The sequence below is a fragment of the Anolis sagrei genome, chromosome 3 (assembly GCF_037176765.1).
Source record: "Anolis sagrei isolate rAnoSag1 chromosome 3, rAnoSag1.mat, whole genome shotgun sequence".
NCBI lineage: Eukaryota > Metazoa > Chordata > Lepidosauria > Squamata > Dactyloidae > Anolis > Anolis sagrei.
In genome coordinates this window covers 206,046,157-206,065,927 of record NC_090023.1, presented here as the reverse complement: position 1 = coordinate 206,065,927, position 19,771 = coordinate 206,046,157, and the positions used below count along the sequence as shown (strand labels likewise).

Sequence of the window (19,771 nt, the reverse complement as noted above, 5' to 3'; positions counted from 1 at the left end):
AAAGGGGAAAGTCACCAAAAGGAATATAAAAGGCAAAATCCAACAGGTAACCAGAAAAGGTAGTCAGTATGTAAAAACCCAACCAAGCTGGTGAGGAGTAAAACACTTCAATGGCAATGATCTAAAGAATCCAAATGGTACAAAAAAAAAAAAACCCCAAGAATCATAACATGAGCATAATCCAAGGAAACAAGAATCAAAACATGAACATGAAGCCAGAAGAAAAACCCACTGCTATAAGAACTTCTTAAAACACAAATCAAAACTCCCAGGAACTTAAGCTAAAATATAAACAGGAAATAAGACTTGATATCCTCACTCTTAAGCAGCATTGCCTGATCTGAAATCTCAATGAGACACAAATTTAAGGGCTGCAAAACATGAAAGTATTTCTTTGACCTTGAGGTTCTGGCTTGTGAAACTTTGTCTGCACTTCTTTCTCGCGGATTCTTTTGGATTTCCTGCACCTGATGTTTTTTCCCTCAGATCCAGCCTGCTGTTCCTTCGAATGAGCTGTCTTGTTCTGCCAGGTCTTTATCAGGGGTTGCTAAAATCCTTGGGGGCAAAAGGTCTTCTTCTTGTCTGCTGGACTCCAAAACAGTTCCACTTCCAAATTCCCTCTCACAGACAGAATCTTGCTCTGAATTCCCCTCATTTCCCACTCGCTCAGGCTCTGAAACCCCAATCCCCTCATCTTCATCTGTCTGAAACCCAACTTCCCTATCCTTCTACTCTCATAAGATTAAGTCTTGGGTTGTGGGAGTTTTTATGGCTTGGCTTTAATATAAAACCCACAACAATACTTCTAGTTGTTTCTTTACACCATTGTGAAATATGCAAAGCTGCTGTTTGATGAACCATTACTGTGGAACACAACGTCCCACTGTGATTTATTTTCTGTGTTTAAATCATTGTGATTTTACATTGCTTGATTGTCTATATTTTTTTGGGAATTTTATTTTTATATTTTACTGTCATTGTATGTTGTTTATTTGCATTGCTGCATTGTTGGGCATGGCCTCATGTAAGCTGCCCCGAGTTCCCTTGAGGAGATGGTGGCGGGGTATAAATAAATAATAATAATAATAATAATCATCATCATCATCATCATCATCATCATCATCATCATGTGTATGCTTTTCCCTTTTTTAACAGATCAGATCACAAAAGAGGATCTTGAGAATGTCCTGCAGAAGTTCACGGGGAACATCATGCAGGTTCCCCCACTGTAAGTACTTTGATTTTAAAACCAACTAGCTTGTTGGAAAACCTGCTTGCGGAATAAATTCTGCTGGCAATAGAAAATGACCTTCGTATGGCAGAAAGCTGGCAAGAAACGGAAGCTTGAAAAAGAATGAATTAACTTGACAGACTCAAAGCCAAGAGTGACATTGACTTAAACAGTACATGCGAGTGGCCCTTTTAGACTGCATTTTAAAAGCTGTTGATGATTGCTGAAGCAAATGTTTCGCTTGCCTGGAATACATATGACAAAATGAAATGGCCCTATTCATTGGGCAGTGTTGCTCTCCATTAAGCATATGTATACCAGAAGCAGGAAGTCTTTTGAAAGATGTTGGCATTTTTTCCTGATGGAAGTTAAAGTAACATACTGATTGCACATACTTTGCATTTCCAAAGAGCGCAAAGTGTGCTTGGCAAGAGAAATCTTGCTTGTCCCTATTTGCTAGTTCCATTATCAATCTCTTCATTTCAGTGGGTCACGTTAATCCAGGGAAGTGGTGAGCCATATGGTAGCTGTCTTTCATCAAGGATTGGCTTATGTGTTTGTCTTAGTTTTACTTGAGGCTTGAGAATATCACATAAAACTAGAGGCTTTATTTGATATCCTACTTCTCTCTGTTATTTGGTTAGTGCTTCTAAAAAAACTGATAAGCATGGACTTGAAGGTTGAAACTTTTACATTAGGAGGAAAAGCATTTTGGTGTCCCTTGGAGCCCAGTAAGCACAGAAGCCGCCCTGAGTGGTGCAGTGCCCTTGCTGTAATAAGCTTCCGAAATAAAACCTGTAACCAACCCTGCAGAAAAATAACTCTAATCCTCATAAGTGGAGATAAAAAGGAAGGAATATCCTGCCAAGCACAGTTCTAGTTTAGGATGACGTTTATCTTCTCCTTTTCCAGGCTATATCTTCTGTCATAATAACAATACACATTCAATCATAGTAACAGAGTGTTTATATAGTTATTCTTTTGTTACTGGGTTTGCCTTTAATTAGTTATAATAATTGAATTGGAAGACCACAAGTGCCATCCAGTCCAATCCCCTGCCATGCATAACCAAAACACTCCTGACAGTTGGCCATCCAGCATCTAGGTTGCTGTGAGTTTTCCGGGCTGTATGGCCATGTTCCAGAAGCATTCTTTCCTGACGTTTCGCCTGCATCTATGGCAGGCATCCTCAGAGGTTGTGAGGTCTGTTAGAAACTAGGACAAGTGGGGTATATATATCTGTGAAATGTCCAGGGTGGAAGAAAGAATACTTGTCTGTTTGAGGCAGGTGTGAATGTTGCAATTGACTACCTTGATTAGCATTGAATAGCCTTGCATCTTCAAGGTTTGGCTTCTTACTGTCTGGGGGAATCCTTTGTTGGGAGGTATTAGCTGGCCCTGATGGTTTACTGTTTGGATTTCCTCCATTTTTTCAGTATTGTCCTAATTTTAGAGTTTTTAAAATACCAGTAGCCAGATTTTGTTCATTTTCATGGTTTCCTCCTTTCTGTTGAAATTGTCCACGTGCTTGTGGATTTCAATGGTTTCTCTCTGTAAGTCTGACATGGTAGTTGTTAGAGTGGTCCAGCATATCTGTGTTCTCAAATCATATGCTGTGTCCAGGTTGGTTCATCAGGTGCTCTGCTATGGCTGACTTCTCTGGTTGAAGTAGTCTGCAGTGACTTTCATGTTCCTTGATGCATGTTTGAGTGCTGCATTTGGTGGTCCCTATGTTGACTTGTCCACAGCTGCATGCTATATGGTAGACTCCTGCAGAGGTGAGATGATCCCTCCTGTCCTTTGCTGAACGTAACATTTGTTGGATTTTCTTAGTGGGCCTGTAGATAGTTTGTAGGTTCCAACAGACCTCACAACCTATGAGGATGCCTGCTATAGATGTGAGTGAAACACCAGGAGAGAATGCTTCTAGAACATAGCCATGCAGCCTGGAAAACTCACAGCAACCCAGTGATTCTGGCCATGAAAGCCTTCGACAATTACTTTCCTAGCATCTTAAATTTGTTTCCTCGTGAAATTAATAATTTCCCCTTGTGTGCTCTCTTCAACACATCAGCTATTCTGCCCTGAAGAAAGGTGGACAGAGACTGTCAACTCTCGTTAAGAAAGGAGAATTGGTGGAAGCAAAGCCTGCCAGGCCAGTTGTGGTCTACAATCTCACTCTCAAAAATTTCAAGCCACCCTTGTTCACACTTGGTAAGAATCAAAAACATGCATTTTTACTCTGTTCTGATGTAAGTTCAGTGTGCCTTCACACTTCTTAAAAAAACAATATTTTCCATTGATACGTTTTTAAATGGGAAGATAACATCCAGATCATAGCCCTAATGTAACTACATGCAGCCCCTGGCCTGTCCACAAAGGGTCCTGAGTATTTTGGAGTAGGGTAATGTTCTTATCTCATTAAAACTTTCACAACTAAGAACAGAGCAGAGAGAGAATAACAGCACTCCCTCTCAGAGAATAACCCCACTTTTCTCACTCTCACAGTTATATAAGGCAATGTCTGGTATTATTTCTAATCAGAGATAAGTGTGGTAACCTTTACCAATTGTGCCTCCACTTTGATGGCGGGGGGAGGGGGAAGCACAGGGCAGGAAAAGCTTCCCAGGAATGTTTGTGTTTGTAAAGTAAGGAGGGAATCAAAGCTACCCTGGAATGCAACCAGATGAGTGTGCATGGCTCAGTTCCCTTTCTTCCTTCTTCATCCCCAGCCACATAAGGAAATATATCAATACTATTAGGAAAGAGCATTACACAGAACCCTGTATTTTGAAAACTTTTCACATCAAAGTCGGATTCTTACTTGCATCCAGAACAAATTTAACATCCCTGTTTTGGGTGAAACATAGAGGACAAATCATTCCCCCATACAAAATTATGAAAATAACCTACTCCTTCCTTCCCCTAAATGTGAGCCAGTCTGTAAGGTGGAATACAAATACTGAAACAAGTATCTCAGCTATTCGTCCAAAATAACTCTTCCCACCACTCTTATTGCTTCGATCCTTCTTAGATCATTTTATCATATCCCAGTCCAATCCTATAACACAGGGTTTTCAACCTGTGGGTTCCCAGATGTTTTGGCCTTCAATTTCCTAAAATTCTAACAGTTGGTAAACTGGCTGGGATTTCTGGGAGTTGTAGGCCAAAAGACCTGAGGTCCCAGAGTTTGAGAAACACTACTGTAGTAAAGAAAAGGTAAAGGTTTCCTCTTCACATTAAGTCTAGTGGTGTCTTGCTCTGGGGGTGGTGGTGCTCATCTCCATTTCTAAGCTGAAGAGCTGGCTTGTTCGTAGACACCTCCATGGTCATGTGGCAAGGAAGAATGCATGGAGCGCTGTTACCTTCCCGCTGAAATGGTGCTTATTGATCTACTCACATTTGCATGTTTTCAAAATGCTAGGTTGGCAGAAGCTGGGCCTAACTAAATATTTAGCCAATACTAAATATTGTCCTTCCCTTTAATGCTCCTTGGCAACCGTATTCACTCAATTTTCTTGATTGTGCACTCTCCTTCTTCAGGTTTTCCATGCTCACTAGTCCAAAGACATCTTGCTCATGATTGAAAATCTAACTATGTTTTTTCCACTCCATAACATGAACAGGTACATTGTGCTCCTTTTCTCTTCCTTTAGATTTTTGCAAAAACCAATTTACTCTTCATTTCTAACTGGAACCAACTTTTAAATATACATAATTGTTCTTGATGACATTCATTTCTTTCATCCCTTCCTCAACCCTTGCTCCCATTAAATTTTTAGATAGCAACTTATTTATTTATTATTTCTGGTATTTATATCCTGTCTCTTCTCTACCCCAAAAGGGGGACTCAGGATGGCTTACATAGGCAGCAATTCAATGCCATTACATGAACAATTAATACAATAACCATTAAACAAACCAACTCCAAGAATATTTCAACAAGCTTGGCTGGTGGAGATTCCGGGAGTTCTGCTCCAAAAAATAACTTTTCCAAGCTCTGTGCCTGTTTAAAAGTTTGGGTGGAACAAGTGTTTATTTTCACACATTTCTCTCTGGATGGTGACAGCTATGTTAGTGTCACAGTATATGCAATAATATAATATGGCAATTGTCAGGGGCAAATAAAAGAAACCACGTGTCTCATCCAGAATTATTTATTTTATTTGAAACATTTGTATCTTGCCTATTTTTCTCCCATTGAGCTCAAGGCAGCTCTTCTTTTCCCTACGTTATTGTCACAGCAGCCCTGTGTGAGAGAGATTGACAGCTTCAAGACAACCATTGAGATACATGGCTCAGTGAGGAAAATACAGCACTCTCATCACTAGACTGTAGTCACCCTCGACACCAGTGAAATATAAACAATCTTCATCCAAGTTAGAAAAAACTAGAACCAATTACATAGTTATTGATTTAAGTTGTGTGTCTTCAAGTGATTTTTGAATTAATGATAATCCAATCATAAGGGAAAACTATCACTGGGGAGTGCTAGAGATTGGTGATCCAAGCTACAATCCTACCTTAAAGCTAATATGAGGCTAAATTTTAGAAGTTGGATTTACCTCATCTAGGTAACTAATGATAAGGAACAGTCAGAGTTGTAGTCCAAAACATCTCTAAGGTCTATGATTCCCCACTCCGACTACAGATCATGGGGGGCCATGGTGGCACAGTAAGTTAAACCGCTGAGCTGAAGAATTTGCAGACCGGAAGGTCAGTGGTTCAAATCTGTGAGATGGGGTGAGCTCCTGTTGTTAGCTCCAGCTTCTGCCAACCTAGAAGTTCCAAAACATGCAAATGTGAGTATATCAATAGGAACCGCTTTGGCGGGAATGTAACAGCGCTCTGTGCAGTCATGCTGGCCACATGACCTTGAAGGTGTCTATGGACAACCCCGGCTCTTCGATTTAGAAATGGAGATGAGCACCACACCCTAGAGTCGGACTCAACTAGGCTTAATGTTTGGTGAAACCTTTATCTTTATTAGAGATCATGTTTGAGAATATTTATGAAAACACATCTGGATTGTCCAGATCTTGTTGGAAGCAATAAGATTAGAACAAGCAATAAAGACCACCGTTGTAAAGTCTTCCCAGCATTGGAAGCAACAAGGGAGTTGGCAAAGTAATCTGGTTTTCAACCTATATCAAATTGATGTTTTGGTAGCTTGTCTTATGTCCAGGGTGGGTTGGAACTCATTGTTTTCAAGCAAAGCTAAACAACTTTGCATATTTTAATGTATCATGAACATTAGTTCATAAAGCTAGCCATTTGACTTGCACTTTTGTTTGGCAAGCTGAATATACAAACTTTTTCAGTGGACTGTGTAATTTCATTGCCTCAGTGACTTGTAACCCTCTACAGTGGGCAGGGTGGCAAATGAGAGGTCGATTTGAAAATGTCTTTGTCCCTTAATTGGATTGTGAATGCTAGGCACAGACTTCAGACTCAGTGCTTTAAAACATTCATAGTTGGCTTTTGCCAGCACATTAAAATAACTTTTCCACAATCGCCAACAGATAAATATTATGACATCATGTGGCATCTCCTTCCTTTCTGCTCTAAACAAAGGGCTTGAACTACTTACTGAGATCCTGAAGCTATTAGTTATAAGGTGAATGATGGATGAAGTGGTGCATTTTATTTCTGTTTGCTTTCTTCTTTTTGCCCGCCTGCAATCTCACCCGCACATATGTTACCAGGATGAATAATTTATATTACAACCCATAAATATTTTAATCACTCTCTTGTTTGCTTAGTGCACTTTTACATTTCTATGTAAAGTAGATTTTGCACTTCACTGGCAATTTACCATGTTGCTGTTAATATTCCAGATGTTGAATGTGGCGGTGGCTTTTATGTCAGAAGCTTGGTCAACGACATTGGCAGAGGTAGGCACACAAAGCACGTCACTCTGGAGTATTTGCTTTTGTTGACAGACAACCATTTTTGTTTTCAGCATTGCAGTGCCAGATGTGTGGTCTAAGGCTCTCGAACATTTTGCTGTGATTTTGGCTTTCATGCTATTAGTAATAAACTTGACTGAAGTGGCTATAAAGGAATTCTGTAAGGGCAGTAGTAAAGTAGTGGATTGGTCACAATATTAGGAGGATGTAATATGATTTTCCCCCTGATTTTCATCCCAGTCAGATGAGAAAGTTAAAACCAAGATGGTTCTTCTCTGTAAAGTTTATGGTGAGGATTCGTTGGCTCAATCCAGTGTTAGACTCAGTTCAAGAAAACCCTTTAAAATGAATGGGGCTTATTCATCACCTTTGCTTCTGTAAATCCTATTCATTTTAGTGTTTCTACTCTAAGGTTTACACCAGCATTCATAAAGCCTTATCTTAAACCTGATATTTAGTTATTTCATGCCAAAAGCAGTGCACACATAAGTATAAAACTGATAAAAATAGAAGGAGCATAAGCAGCTAACTAATTTTTGGCCAGAACTGGGCAATAGCGACCGCATTGCCTGTAGCTTTAAACCATTCTTCTGTACATGAGGCAGGGCATTGTGGACAAGCATACAGAGGAGGAGCCGTTTGTTCTGCTCCACAGTAACAGAGTGGAAAATTATTTTAGGTTGTTTCATTTTGCCAGGTTGTCCTTTGATCTGCCCACTCCACTTCTGAGTCTGCTCAGGGACTTCCAAGTTGTCCATTCTTGGTTTGCCTCTGGAGTTTATTGACAGATCTAGTACTGAGACATCCTGTGATTATTCTGCATGTTTTGTTCAGTGCTAGACTTATGCCAAACAGGGCAGGCATACTCCGCAGTTGAATAAGACAAAGCCAGGGCTGATGCTCTTATTAATTTTGGGTATGAGTTAGTATACCCTTATTCACCTGATATAATAACTCTGTTTGGATTATGTCCACTTTTTGAAACCACATAATCAGTTCACATTTTGACCTGAAATTAAATTTGTATGAAGAATTTTATGTGCTTGTACTTCATCCAACATGATCACTGTAAGGCAGATACATTGCCTGAGGCACACCCCTTTTCACAACTAAACTATAGAAAACATAAACAGAAAATATTTCAGCAGTTGTCCATTGTTGTTGGTGCCAGACTACCTGTGGCTAATACCATATTTCTTCAGTTGTAAGACGCCATTGATTGCAAGACGCACCCTAATTTCAGTACCACCACCAAAAATATAAAAGATACACCTGCAATTCTAAGATGCACACCATTTTTAGAGATGTTTTTATAGGAGAAAAGTGTGTCTTAGAATTGAAGACATGCAGTATCGGAGTTAGCATACCCCTATTCAGCTCTTCCAAAAGGGATTAAAACATACTCCTAAGGAAAGAAGAATGCTAGCCTAGCTCCCTCCCTCCATCAAAATAGTGGGTTAGAATCAGATTTAGTCATGCGTAGAGTAGACCCAGGTCCCCTGGTGGCACAGTGGGTTAAACTGCTGAGCTGCTGAACTTTCTGACTAAAAGGTTGGCCATTCGAATTCGCGAAATGGAGTAAGCTCCCGCTGTTAGGCCAGCTTCTGCCAACCTAGCAGTTTGAAAATATGTAAATGTGAGTAGATCTATAGGTACCCCTTTGGCGGGAAGGTAACGACGCTCCATGCAGTCATGCTGGCCACATGACCTAGGACAGTGTTTCTCGACCTGGGGGTCAGGATTACAACGGGGTGTCAGAGGGGTTGCCAAAGACCAAACTTCCCATACAGAACCCCTATGACCATATTTACTGTTGGTCATAAGGGTTCTGTATGGGAAGTTTGGCCCAATTCTATCGTTGGTGGGGTTCAGAATGCTCTTTCATTGTAGGTGAACTATAAATCCCAGCAAATACAATTCCCAAATGTCAAAGTCTGTTTTCCCCGAACTCCACATTTGGGCATATTGAGTATTCCTACCAAGTTTGGTCCAGATCCATCATAGTTTGAGTCCACAGTGCTCTCTGGATGTGGGTGAACAACAACTCCAAAACTCAAGATCAATGCCCACCAAACCCTCCCAGTATTTTCTTTTGGTCATGGGTGTTCGGTGTGGGAATTTTGGCCCAGTTATATTGTTTATGCTCTTTGATTGTAGGTTAACTATAAATCTAAGCAACTAAAACTCCCAAATGACAAAATCAGTCCCTCCCTCAACTCCGCCATCATTCAAATTTGCGCAAATCAGGTATTTGTGCCAAATTTGATACAGTGAATGAAAATGCATCCTGCATATCACATACTCCTTGACATCAATGGTTTATTTCAGTGATATCTAACTTAAATTCTATTCATTCCAGCATTTCTGCTTTAGGCGTGACTAGGACTGGTTCCAGTTCATTATATGCATGTTGACTATTATACACATGATAATGATGATAATGATTACTATCATGTATTTATAGCTTCATTACTATACATTGTGCTTTTCTAGTAGGGAGCAATAAAACAGTTTCCTGCCCTCAGCTTTGCAATTTAAATAGTATGCTTAATTAACATCACATTAATTATCTTTTTCTGTTGGGATGCTATTTCTGATCCTGTTAAATGTTGATACGCTCTTTCAGGTTTGTGTTTTTGTTTCCACTCCCCCCCCCCCCCCCCATGCTTTAGAGCTGTCTTCCTGTGCCACTGTACATGAGCTGACCCGAACCAAACAGGGACCATTTACACTGGAAGAGCATGCACTTTCTGAGGACAAATGGACAATTGGTGAAATCAGCCAGTCCCTGGAGCGTTGCATGCTTCTTCTCCAGGCAGAACCATCTCGTAAAAAATTAAAGACAGAACTGTCTGAAGAACACGCTGTGAGCTGTGAAGATAAGTGATAAGTCAGGTCAAGGAAAAAGACTGAATGACTGAGACGTTTTCAGATTACTCCGGGATTGTCTTGTCTTCCCTCGTAAATTTACAGTCCTGTGTGTAGAGGATGACAAATTGCAGTGCAATGGAAACAATGCCTTTCTATCTCTCCTGCTTGTGTTGAGAGACATAAGAAGATGTCCAGCATTTATTTCTTCCCATAATGTCTGTGTTGCATTGTAAACGTATTTGTCAGGGAAGCAGGGTCATCACTATACCCTTGAAAGGAGCTTGCAGGACATTGTTTCTTTAATTTGATCTCAGTTCCATGTTTTTGCAGATACTTGGATTCTGCTTTTCAAGGGAAATAAAGCAGTTTGAAATGTTGACACTGAATAAAAAGAGTTTATAAGAAGAATGTGGGGAAAATGGTACAATAAAAATTCATGAACTCCAGTAATGACAGCAATTTTTGGAAAACATGTTTGAGTCCTGCAAAATAGCCTCACAATTTTCAAAGGAGGCATTGGCATGCTGTTATATTTATACAGTTATATGGGAGGAACGGGGGCTGCCTTTCTTCCAGTCTTCTACCTTTTCATTTTTTCCTTCCAACCTTCACTCTAGTTCTGTTGAGAGTATGAATAATGTTCTTGTATGTTTGACAAAATGAATGCCAGATATTTTAATATGAGTGTATGTACATATCTCTTTGTAAGATTTTTAATGGGAACACTGATCTTTCCCTAGATACATCTTGTCAGTGTATCTTAAAGGGATGAATAACACTTTGTGTATAGCATACTTCCATTAACAAAGCCCCTGGCAAAGTACAGTATATACTTGAGTATAAGTCGAGTTCTTTAGCCCTTTTTAAGACTGTAAACCCCCCCTCAGCTTATACTCGAGTCAAAGTTATTTATTGTTTTACTCTGTTATTATTATTATTATTATTATTATTATTACATTTATTATTTTACTCTATTTTTATTGTTATTATTAGATATCCATTATTTTACTCTATTATTGCTATTATTTTATTACATTTATTATTTTAATCTATTATTATTATTTTACTCTATTATTACTGTCATTACATTTCCATTATTTTACTCTATTATTATTATTATTATTATATTTATTATCTTACTCTATTATTTTTGGAAGTATACATAAGCACATTTACATTGAAGAAGGTTAGACTAATGGTTTAATCAGAGTTGGACAGTCTTATCTTACATTACAGTTTTATGTAAATATTCAAAAACATTTATTCTGCTGGTACCTCAATTAATGTAATTTTATTGGTATCTATTTTTATTTTGAAATTTACCAGTAGCTGCTGCATTTCCTACACTCGGCTTATACTAGAGTCAATACTTTTTCCCAGGTTTTTTTGTGGTAAAATTAGGTGCCTTGGCTTATATTCGAGTTGTCATACTCAAGTATATACAGTAGCTCATTTTCACAAAGCCTTTTTACACCTGCCCATCACCACATATATCTTGGTCCTCCAGCTACTAGAGGTTTCTTTTAGCAACATCAGCATTGGGAAGATGGTGAAGAAAAGCTGGACAATTGGATTTTGAGTGTCAGGTTCCAGCCACATGCCTGCAGTTTTCTTTAAAAAACATTTTATTAGCATTATATAATAATATAGAATAAAATATACTAAAGAAAAAAATCTGCATACTACATAAAGACATAAACATTCTAAGTTTCACCAGCATTTCTGCATTATGTACCTTCAGGCTGTGTCCTAGTTCAGGAAACGTATAGGTATTTGTTGGTTGCTTTCAGTCTTAGCCAAGAATTAAACTTCCCATGTTGTTGTATGGCTTTGATTGGAAGATACTATGAAGATGAATTTATTTTAGAAGCTGGTCCTTCAGTTTGATTTGGGAAAGTCAGTCTTGCATTCCATTAACAAGATAATTAACCAAAATTTTCCCCTTTGCTAGGGATGCCTAAGCAGAAACTGAATTGCCATTTGTCATGGATATTGTAGCCGTATCCTCCTCTGAAGTCCCTGCCTTGAGCAATGGGGTGGACTGCTTGATCTCTCAAGTTTCCTTCCAGCTCTCAAAAGTAGGCCATATTCAGTTAAATCTTCTACTTTGAACTTTCAATAAAAAGAATAGTCTGTGTGGCAGTTTGCACTCCAGAGAAACAAAATATTTTCCCATGAGTATGCCACAAACAAACCTCGATAAAATAGTTAAGACTAGAGACATCATACTGGTAATGCAGATCTGCATAGTTAAAGCAGTGGTATTCCCCATAGTAACCTATGGATGTGAGAGCTGGATCACAAGGAAGGCTGAATGAAGGAAGATAGACGCTTTTGAATTGTGGTGTTGGAGGACAATTTTGAGAGTGCCTTGGACCACAATAAGATCAAGCCAGTCCATACTCCAGGAAATAATGCCAGACTGCTCACTGGAGGGAAGAATTTTAGAGACAAAGATGAAGTACTTTGTCCACATAATGAGAAGACAGGAAATCTAGGAGAAGACATTGATGCTGGGGAAACTGGAAGGAAAAAGGAAGAGGGGCCAACCAAGGACAAGATGGATGGATGGTATCCTTGAAGTGACTGGCTTGACCTTGAAGGAGCTGGAGGTAGCCATGACCAACAGGAAGCCCTGGCATGGGCTAGTCCATGAGGTCATGAAGAGTTGGAAGCGACTGAACAAATAATGCCACAAACAAGAATGGTTTAGAAATATTTTTAGTAAATATATAGCCCATATAAATGCACTTTGTGAATGGGAAACGTACATGGCATCCTATAGAATTCAGAATGCCTGAAGTCATTATGACTATGCTTAATGTGTAAGTATTGAAAGAAAATTAGATGCCAACTTGAATGTTCATTGATAGCTGCTACCATCAACATCTTTTTCTGTGCAAGTGTTGGTTTGAACTATTTATAAATAGTGCTCATTCTTTTCATGTCTAAATCCTGAGAAGGCCAGTAAAGTTTAATGTTAAATCTCTTAATTAAAGGTAAAGGTTTCCCTTTGACTTTAAGTGTAGTTGTGTCTGACTTTGGGGGGTGGTTCTCATCTCCATTTCTAAGCCGAAGAGCCGGCATTATCCGTAAATGCCTTTTGGAGCGCTGTTACCTTCCCGCAGAAGCAGTACCTATTGATCTACTCACATTTGCATGTTTTCAAACTGCTAGGTTGGCAAAAGCTGGAGCTAACAGCGGGAGCTCACCTCGCTCCCTGGATTCAAACCGCCAATCTTTCAGTCAGCAAGTTCGGCAGCTCAGCTGTTTAACCCACTGCACCACTGGGGGCTCCAAATCTCTTAATTACTTTTGCTAATTTTTGAATTTGGGTTGAACTTACATGTTATTGAGCTGCAACTTCCATCCTTCCTCTCCATTGCTTGTATTGGCTAGGTTGCCTGGGAGCTGTTTTCTAGCAATATATGGAGGGCTCTACAATTTTTACCTCTGATTTAATAACTGCGTTATAGTTTAGACATTAAATAACCATCAACCTTTTCAAAGTTCTATTCCAAAAACACATTTAGAGAACCTCCTACTTTGTATGATGATAATTCTGTTGATCTCGCACTCTGGTACAGCATATTAGTACATACAAGATAAAGGCCAATGGCATAGAAAACCATGATTACATACAGCCAATAGTTTGCTAGTATTATCAAACACATTGAGATTGGTGGTTAGTTTCTAGTAGGTTTCCCTTCCAAAGAACTGACATTTTTAGTGCAATACTCTGGCTATGTCTGCAAAAACAAAATAAAAAATCTATTCCTCGGCCAAATCTATTTTCAATTCTCAGCACATTTTACCATTAACTGTCGTCTGTATTTTAGTGAGATCCAAAAATAGATATGAATGCATTGTTAATTTTCTCTGGTCCAGTGCTCCCATTTCTAATTTCTTCTCTCTTGGCAATGTCTTTCAAATTGTCATAAGAGTGTTGGCATGAATGACAGTAGCAGAATCTGATTTCTCCAATAAGATGCAGTCAGCATACTATATCAAATGGTGATGATTTAAAAAGGACTCTGGAAAACAGCCAGCACCAAATGCATCAGCAGCAGAACTGGATCTGAGAATATCTGCAGGGAATGCGGTTCCATCTGTGACTGGGACATTTGCCTTCTTGGGATCTGGTAGAATGCTCTCTTCCAAGTGGATCTTAATTTCCAGGAGAGAGAGATGGCCAGTCTCTCCTGGTGTCTATCTAATGCTCTTCCTTTATTCTGTTTCTATTATACCACTGCCAAGTTGTTTTAGGTACAGTTACTTTCTTTTCACTTTTTTCCTTTTTCTCACATGAGTTTTGGGTTATTACAGTATGGCTCCCATACCCACAAGGGATATATTCAAAGACACCCATATCCACACACCATGGGTACATGAAACTATGGATAACTCAGCCCAACAAAACAAAAGAGTCTTGATGTCTTGATTTTTGGGGCCTGTTCCTGGGGTTATTTAAGGTACTGATTCAGAAAATTGCATTGATTGCATTTCTTTGATACAGTTATCATGATTTTCAGTGGGTGAGCAGATGAAAACTGGTACCATTTTTAGAATCAGAAGGTCAAATATATACAGAAACAAGTCTAACATTTGAGGCATCAAAATGTGTGTTGACCAGTGTAATAGTGAGCCGTATATTTTGACTGGAAGTATACCATAGAATCGAACAAATACTGGGGTGACATGATGATACTTCATTTTAAACTGGTCTCAGTGGTACAAGAAAATATTTATTTATTTATTTACAGTATTTATACCCCACCCTTCTCACCCCGAGTGGCTTTACTGAACACAGATACGGCAAACATTCAATGCTGATTATACAATTAACAAGGACACAATGGTAAAATTGGGAACATGCCTTACAAAATGAGCTGCTTCTTCCATTATGCCCTTGTCTGTCTAAATATTTGGCCCCAAATTCTTCACATCCTTGAAGAATCTATGGGTTGATTATGGTCATAGCTATGGTCTGGCTCCTGTAGTTGAATCACAGTTCTTTATACTGTGTGATAAGCAGAGGGAATGGGGAGCCAAAGAAAACTTAAATCCCCAGCCGTTCTCCAACTTAACTTTACGTTGTCTCTTCTTGGGCAGGTAGATAAAGGTGAATAGTCGAATACCTGCATATTATATTGTATAAACCAAGCATGGACAAACTAAGGCCTGGGGTCCGGATGTGGCCCCCTGGGCACTTACCACAGGCCCTCCTCATTTTCCCTGTCCTCTTCGCATAAAGCCGTAGTGGCCTGCTGCATCCTTGCGCAGAAAGGATGGGAGAGGAAAGCACGCAGCAACTGAGAGCCCTCTGGAGTGCTCTCAGTCACTGCATGTCTGGCCCTCCTCCAAGCCATGTGAGCAGCCCTGTCTTTATGCCAGGAGGATGACTCAAAGAAGGCACACAGTGGTTGAGAGCCCTCCAGAGCGTTCTCAGACATCACTTATCTCACTGTCCTTCTCCTGGTATTATGCTGAGAGGACAGCCCAAAGATTGAGGAGGAGGATTGGGGAGAAGGATTGGGGCAGTCGCCGCATGTCTCATTTTCCTTCTGGCATAAGGATAGGGTGAGCAAGCAGCCCTTTCCTTATGCCAGGACGACAACCTGAGGATGACCTACCCACTCCTGGCCCTGCCCTTCCTGGCTCTGCCCTCCCCATGGCCCTCCCCCTCCTAGGTCCAACTCACTCAGCGTGTACCTTGGCTACCCTCTTTCCTGGCCGGGCCCTCCTGGCTGAGCCCACAATGTGGCCCTAAGACAAAAAGGTTTGGCCATCCCTGGTATAAACTCTTGGGAAAATGCTAGTGGATTAGTGCTAGAAGAGGAGCCCCCGGTGGCGCAGTGGGTTAAACCCCTTTGCCAGCAGGACTGAAGACCGACAGGTCGCAGGTTCAAATCCAGGGAGAGGCGGATGAGCTCCCTCTATCAACTCCGGCTCCTCATGCGGGGACATGAGAGAAGCCTCCCATAAGGATGATAAAACATCAAATCATCCGGGCATCCCCTGGGCAACGTCCTTGCAGACGGCCAATTCTCTCACACCAGAAGGGGCTTGCAGTTTCTCAAGTCGCTCTTGACACGACAAAAAAAGTGCTAGAAGCTATAGTTTTTCAGTCCTGTGTTTTAAAGATTACCTTAAAGTGGATTTTCATGTCTTTGCATGTTGCAAGCATTAGGAAAGATAGCTCATGTTATATGACCAATAAGGATATATGCTCACCTCTACTTCGCTTGCTACTAGGTGGAGGTAGGAACTTATTTTTAAATATACAGGCTTCGTCTGTAACATGAGAAAAAGCTTCAAGGCCCATGCAATTACCTTTAATTGGGGACTTGAATAAAATGAGTTTCTAGTGAAACAGTATATTTTCCAAAAAGTATTCTGCACGGTACAAATAATGAGTGCTAATTATATGATGGGGCATGAACTCTCTCTGGGATAAGAAAGGCATTAAATTTTATTTATTGTATAGCTGAATAAATAGTGTATATAGGATGGATAGCTTTTTGTTGTCTGAAACGGAATCCACTTAATACTGGATTTAATTACATGGAGCAACTAATGTTTTGGTGAAGTAAAAGCTAAATATATGCAACCACAATAATGATAGCTGTAGCATCTTTTGTGGTAATGAGGAAACTCCTACAGGGTGACCCTGCAATATCTATGCATGTATTTTTTGACACAGGCCTGTGGTGTAATTTGGATTCAGGCCAAAACCCTCTTTTTTGTTATTGTGAGTCCCAAATTATGTTATGACTCCACAATGATCAATATCCCCTCTAAAATCCACCCTATAAGGAGTGTACAGCACATACACAGACACTCAACTGTTCCTGGTTAACCAGAGGGAAAGGGGGCTGAATAGGGATGTGTCCAGCTGTTTTCCTGTTGTTGGAGACATTAGAAGGATGTCTTTTATAAGGTCATCCTGAAGACCCATGATGTCTGCCACAGCACCTCCAACTACAAAAAAGAAGAAGAAAAAAAGAAAGCCAGCTAGGCATATCACAGTCTTAAGAAGCAAGGAACATGGGAAGGTAGACCTTGGGATATCCAGGTTGTGTATTGATTTCAAGGTTAATACCAAGCAAAGTTAAGTGCAATTGCTTATATGAACTAGTTTGCACCCTGAGACAATATAAAAAGCATTGGAAACGGAGGAATATCCTACCTGCAAGCTCTCCAGCCTTTCTCAACCTTTCCCTTTTCTTAACTGCAGGTGGGGATAGTGTTGGAACAGAGTCAACTGGGAGAAGAGGTTTCCGTCTGCCTCTCCATCAGTGCCAAGATCAAAGAACAGTGCCTGCCGTGGGGGAAATGTAGTGATGGGGAATCCCATTCATCATAGTCTTACAATCTGCATTCATAATAAAACCTGAAGGAGCAGATTAAGTACACTCACATTTGCTCCAGGTAGACAAAGTGTCAGATAACCCCAGTGTTAGTAGTCTGTCAGATGCCTGAAACATTTGCTTCTCTGATTAAAAAGTCTCTGCTTCAAATATGCCTCACAGATGTTGCTCTTGATGATATACTCAGAATGCAGCCTGAATGAATTCCTGATGTCCCTGCTGCTTTTTGCATATCAAGGCGTTTTCATATTGCAATACACTCCATTTGCCAGGGTATAGCTTGGGAAGTTACTTTTTACTAATTTCATTTGTACTACAGAGACCCCCAAAGTAATGACTTAAGAGTTAAAAGGCAATGGCTTACTTGTCTTTTTCTCAAAAGTATCTAAAAACGGTTTTACAAACTCACTTGAATTTTACAAGCTTTTGGACTCAGTCCAGTTTTATCAGAAGTCCAGACTAGGCTTAGTGCTCTTTATGTTATTTTTTTACTGACAAAGGTACGGGGCATTATGTAGGTGAGGTCCTCCCTGTGTAGGGAGGAAAGGTTTAGTTCCCTACAGTTGTTTTGCTCCAATAGTACTGAGTAACCTCGGCTACATGTTGCTGTATTTAAAATAGCCAGTTTCACAGGCTCGTCTTGTAGTTACAAGGGAGAGAGCCTTCTCCTCTGTGGCTCCCCGAATCTGAAACTCATTGTCCGGAGAGATTAGGAAAGTCCCTACCCTAGAAACCTTTAAAAAGAATCTCAAGACCTGGCTCTGTCATTGCGCTTTTGGAGAGTAGCCATACAACCTTATGCTATTGCTCCCCTCAACGCTTTTGTCCTTGGAGTACACCTCCCCCTTGTACAAAGGCCTGTTTACTACCCTGTTTCCCTATGAATGCTCCCTTGCAAATAATCTGCTCCTTTTATCTCACCCTGAGTATTTAATCATTTTATCGTACATGCGGCTTGCTCACTGTTATTGTGATTGTTCATTGCATTCTTATGTTTTGTGTTCATTGCTTGTTTTGGACTCTAATTTCCAGAATCCCTGCCAGTTGGCCAAGCTGCCTAGGTCTTCTGAGAGTTAAAGTCTCAAAAAACTAAAAGACCAACGCTTAGGAATCACTGATCTAGTGCTGTAAAAAAACTTTTCAAGGTGCTTAGGTCTACTGAACAGCACTAGCATCTTGAATACCTCCCTAAAAGTCAAAACCTGGGTTATATTCACGGTTCTATCAAGATGGAAACCACTGCCTGCTATTGTAGGGGCCTGATGTGAACTGGAGTCCAAACACAGCAGGAGCACAGGTTACAGAATCCTATGTTACTTTAACCAAGAGTGGGTTGAGCGACCTCTGTCAGCTTCAGCTCCCCATGCATAGACATGAGAGAAGCCTCCCACAAGGATGGTAAAACATCAAACATCCAGGTGTCCCCTGAGGAACGTCCTTACAGACAGCCAATTCTCTCACACCAGAAGCAACTTGCAGTTTCTCAAATCACTCCTGACATGAAAAAATAAAAAATCCCAGAATTACTGTGTTTGATGTGGCAATGGCTCCAGTGTACATTGAACCCAGCTGGATTGGCTCCCCAAACTTGGTAAATTGGATTGGTTTGCCCTTGCTTCGATATCCTGCTTCAATAGGATAAACAGGAATTTACTTTATTTTCTTGGCATAGATCAAAATCAGTTTATTAAATCTTTCATCAGAAGTTTTCAAACTACTGCTGAAAAAAGACCTTCTAGAGACCGTGAAAAGCAATTTCTGGCAAAATAAATGACAATTCATTATACGGATCAATTATGTGGCTCTGCTTTTGCCATTTTAGAATTGCAGTGAACATTTCTTAACATGGGGTGGTGGGTTAGTTGATGCTCCCGCTAACCTTCCTCAGAAGTTTTTTGCCTAGCAAACCTTAATTAGAGTGCTGCGTATATGGTGATGTATCTTTTCATACTCTGCTGTCCTAAATGTTTTAATAACCAAAAATTAGTATATAGATATTGAAATGACAGCGGCTTGCTTCAAATTTGCCTGGTCAATACTCCTGGCTAATTTACATAAAGGAGGTTTATTCAAATTTACATAATTTACATAAAGGAGGTTTTATTCAAATTTATTTGAGAATTCAAAGGTGGTGCTTGATTTTTTTAAAGGCTGAGAACATTGTAGCCTTGTTGAGTAAGAACAGAAGTCCATCTGGTCCAGAATTTACCTTTTGGACTTCAGATATCAGAATCCCCCAACCAGTCTAGCCAATGCGATGGGGTGGTAACCTAGTCCTCACAGCCTTCTGGGACAATCCACAGACAAATTTGAAAGTAGTACCTTTAGTTCACTCTTTCATTCCAGCATTCGTTGATGCATTGCATCTGGGGAATCTGTGTAGCCATTAT

At 40.0% G+C, this 19,771-nt stretch overlaps 1 protein-coding gene across 4 annotated transcripts in view; it reads left to right on the top strand.

Annotated features, from left to right (window-relative positions):
* Nucleotides 1-17,535, top strand: part of TRUB1 (TruB pseudouridine synthase family member 1) — a 56,380-nt gene extending 38,845 nt beyond the window's left edge. The window contains exons 5-8 of one of the 4 annotated variants that reach the window (XM_060768488.2): nucleotides 1,156-1,228; nucleotides 3,306-3,445; nucleotides 7,069-7,125; nucleotides 17,249-17,535. In XM_060768488.2, coding sequence (XP_060624471.2) covers nucleotides 1,156-1,228; nucleotides 3,306-3,445; nucleotides 7,069-7,125; nucleotides 17,249-17,352 — 374 coding nt within the window. In that variant the 3' untranslated portion in view covers nucleotides 17,353-17,535. Of the gene's footprint in view, nucleotides 1-1,155; nucleotides 1,229-3,305; nucleotides 3,446-7,068; nucleotides 7,126-9,812; nucleotides 10,462-17,248 lie in introns of those variants that run through there. The other 3 variants (XM_060768486.2, XM_060768489.2, XM_060768487.2) reach the window with 3 other exon arrangements.
* The last annotated feature ends 2,236 nt before the right edge of the window (nucleotides 17,536-19,771 follow it).